General features: G+C 40.5%; 1 protein-coding gene across 1 annotated transcript; it reads left to right on the plus strand.

The window, feature by feature from the left end:
• The first annotated feature begins 1,024 nt into the window (after nt 1–1,024).
• Nucleotides 1,025–2,812, plus strand: dkk1b (dickkopf WNT signaling pathway inhibitor 1b). The gene is made up of 4 exons (XM_029763969.1): nt 1,025–1,338; nt 1,545–1,686; nt 1,907–2,050; nt 2,164–2,812. Exons 1-4 carry the CDS (start codon nt 1,138–1,140, stop codon nt 2,415–2,417), a joined length of 741 nt encoding a protein of 246 aa, XP_029619829.1. The 5' UTR covers nt 1,025–1,137; the 3' UTR covers nt 2,418–2,812.
• The last annotated feature ends 385 nt before the right edge of the window (nt 2,813–3,197 follow it).

Below are 3,197 nucleotides of genomic sequence, written 5' to 3' on the forward strand. Positions count from 1 at the left end.
ACTCTAATCCACTATTCCTAATTTAAGAGCAGGCTCGTTTTAAAAACTGGACCGTCTTTCTTTCATAGCCTGATATCAAACAACAGTTTTTTATTGAAACGTAATTATCATGCCACAATGTTGGAATTTGCACAATAGGCTGCATCATCACGAGAGGTGCTGTAGGGGTAATTAGGCTGACAACAGCTTTATCCGAGGGGAAGGGAATATGCCTACTTCTGTGTCTAATTGTTTTACAGGCTAAATAGACATTCAGAGAGACCGATGTGAAAGAGAGACCGACGTGAATTCTTTATCGCGGGGTGCCAATCAACCCATATTTATAAGTCAATGAGTAAACTTTTCATTCTCCACGATTTGCATATTCCCCTTTGATCCCCGCCACTTTTTTCAATCAAGTGCATTTCAAAGTTCTTCCATTACAATTACGGATCAAATGCCGCTAATGGGGAGTAAATGTCTTTAATGATCACCCATTAGAAAAACCATGGGGCGCCTGAGATCAGTGAGAGCAACTATTTGCAGAGGCATTTGATGACCCCTGATAGACCTCAGTTATAAAAGGTATAAACATTTATTAACAGTAGCCTACAGGCTTACAACGAAAAACGACTCAATATACACAATGTAGCCCCCAGTATGTTCATCATATCGAAATACTGACTTGAGTGCAACCAGTGACACCTTTCTGGGATAAAACAGGCTGCAAATGTCCTGTGTTATCAATAAATGTTGCGCATTATCAACAGCATATGAGTCAAATGAAAGACTGTAGCTGCATAACGGCAATACGGGTAACGTGTCCATTAGAGGGAAAATGTGTCGGTGTGCCATCTCGTGAAGCGTCATTGACAGTAATTGTACACAAACATTTTTGACAAGTTTTGGAATAGGATTCCCGGCCAATGGGTACTGACTGTGGGATGCATCATGAGTTAAGCCCTTTGAAATATCATCCACCCCTTTGTTACACATAGCTGGGGGCGGGATGCAAACAACTCGGCATGTATAAATCTTGCATCAGGAATCCTAGGATTACAGTGGTAGTTTACTCCTCCTACTAGTACACCTATCTGTCCTCGAGTTGTAGGCTACCATTGCATCTTGGAATTGGTGCCATTCTTACACACAACAACAATGGCAATGATGCTGCCATTCGGTTATTCCGCTGTCTTTTACATGCTGGTCGGATACTTTGATTCTGCATGCGCTAGATCCGTGCTTCTCAACTCAAATGCCATCAAGAACATACCTTTAGTGGCTGGTCCGATAAGCGCGAGCCCTGACGACTTTTCATTTGACAGCGGGACCCAAAATGTGGCAATTGATACCATACAGGTAAGCCCAGCAACAATTTGTTATAAAAGTTGACTATTTTATATTGATCAAAGTAGGCTATAAATGTTGAAATTGGAGGTTTAAAAACCATAGATTCCCTCAGTTAAATTGAACCGTTTACCATCAGCAGTATGCCTATTATTTAAATTGGATACTATTCTAAAAAGTGAAATGCATACATTAATCCTCTACCTCTCTTCTTTCAGTCTTTGAGGTGCTCCACGGATGAGGAGTGCGGTGACCATGGTTTATGCTTTGTGTCCCGAGGCGCCTGTCTCCCGTGCAAGAGGCGCAGGAAGCGCTGCATCCGGGACACTGTGTGCTGCCCGGGAAACCAGTGCTGCAATGGTGAGTAGCCTACAAGCCCCAGCTCTTTCATGTTCAATTACACTGTCAAAATCTGTTCAATAGAGCCTTAGAAGATGTGTCTAAAGCCATTCCTCACTGCTTTGAACTTTTGAAGAGAAGTGTAGTCAGTTGAATTTAAGCAATTCAACACACTTGTTGAAGGACTTAGTGTAATTTCAAGCACATCATCTCATGTTTGATCTTCTTGTTACCTTCCTAGGTGTGTGTTTACCCAGCGATCCTGACATGGCTCAGCACATCGGAATGGAGGACATAGTGCCACTCAGCAATACACATGAGAAAAACTCTACAGTGGAACTGAACTCCAAGTTGCCCACACAAGATCTTTCACAAACCCCAAAAGGTATGTAACAAATCAGTTATGAAGTTTACTGTTGTAAATGGACTCAGAGTGATTATATGTCTTGTTATACACAAAGCCATCAATATGCTAATGTTGTTAACGTATTTGTTCAGGTCTGGAAGGAAAACACTGCCTGAGGTCTTCAGATTGCGCAGAGGGACTTTGCTGTGCGCGTCATTTCTGGTCCAAGATCTGCAAGCCAGTGTTGAAAGACGGTCAGGTCTGCACGAAGCACCAAAGGAAAGGCACACATGGTTTGGAGATATTCCAGCGGTGTGACTGTGGAGACGGTTTGTCCTGCAGAACACAGAGAGGGGAGCACAACAGCAAGGCAACTCGAAGTCTGCACACTTGCCAAAGACATTGAATCAGCATCAATCCATGGATTTCGGTAGCCTTTCAGAAAGTCTAACTAAAGGACTGATGTGATTTCTGACAAGCGAAGTGGAAAGGAAGGAGTTTACTATTGGGAGACCCTTTTGTTTTGGTCTTCTGATTTTGTCACTCAAAAATAGCAGAGTAGTTGTGATTGTTTCTCTATGGAACTTGAGATATATGATTATTACGGTAAATTACTGTATTGTACATAACTTATAGATAATGGCACTTAATTATTTTTGGTCACAACATCTATTCGAAGAGAAGGTGCTCACTATGCTGTTATCACATTATTGTAAATGTATTAACACTGATTTATACAAGTTTATATAGATTCTGATATAAATTTATATTTTTATTTGAAATAAAGAGTGTTAAAATATTTAACTGTCTTATGAAATAATTGGCACATTATTGCATCAAATCAAATGTATTTATAAAGCCCTTTTTACATCAGCCGATATCACAAAGTGTTATACTGAAACCTAGAGAGGAACCAGGCTCTGAAGGGTGGCCAGTCCTCTTCTGGCTGTGCCAGGTGGAGATTATAACAGTACATGGCCAAGATGGATGTTTGTAATTGCATGTAATTATTTACTAGTTTAGTGACCTATCAAGGGAAAGTGGAATTTAAATGATGCAGTCAAAGGATTGATATTGGCTGACCAATTCCAAAACCTTACCTACTGCAAGGTATATGACAAGGTATACACCACATTTATAACTTGATGCATATTGCTACAGTTCTAAAAACACTACTTATTATGGA

The sequence above is a fragment of the Salmo trutta genome, chromosome 10 (genome assembly GCF_901001165.1).
Source record: "Salmo trutta chromosome 10, fSalTru1.1, whole genome shotgun sequence".
In the NCBI taxonomy this organism is placed as follows: domain Eukaryota; kingdom Metazoa; phylum Chordata; class Actinopteri; order Salmoniformes; family Salmonidae; genus Salmo; species Salmo trutta.

What these genes read in the sequence shown, in the direction of transcription:
- dkk1b (XM_029763969.1), top strand. Translation starts at nt 1,138, where the DNA reads ATGGCAATGATGCTGCCATTCGGTTATTCCGCTGTCTTTTACATGCTG. An exon ending in TGGCAATTGATACCATACAG is followed by an intron (nt 1,339 to 1,544) that starts GTAAGCCCAGCA and finishes CTCTTCTTTCAG; the next exon opens with TCTTTGAGGTGCTCCACGGA. An exon ending in TCTTTCACAAACCCCAAAAG is followed by an intron (nt 2,051 to 2,163) that starts GTATGTAACAAA and finishes GTATTTGTTCAG; the next exon opens with GTCTGGAAGGAAAACACTGC.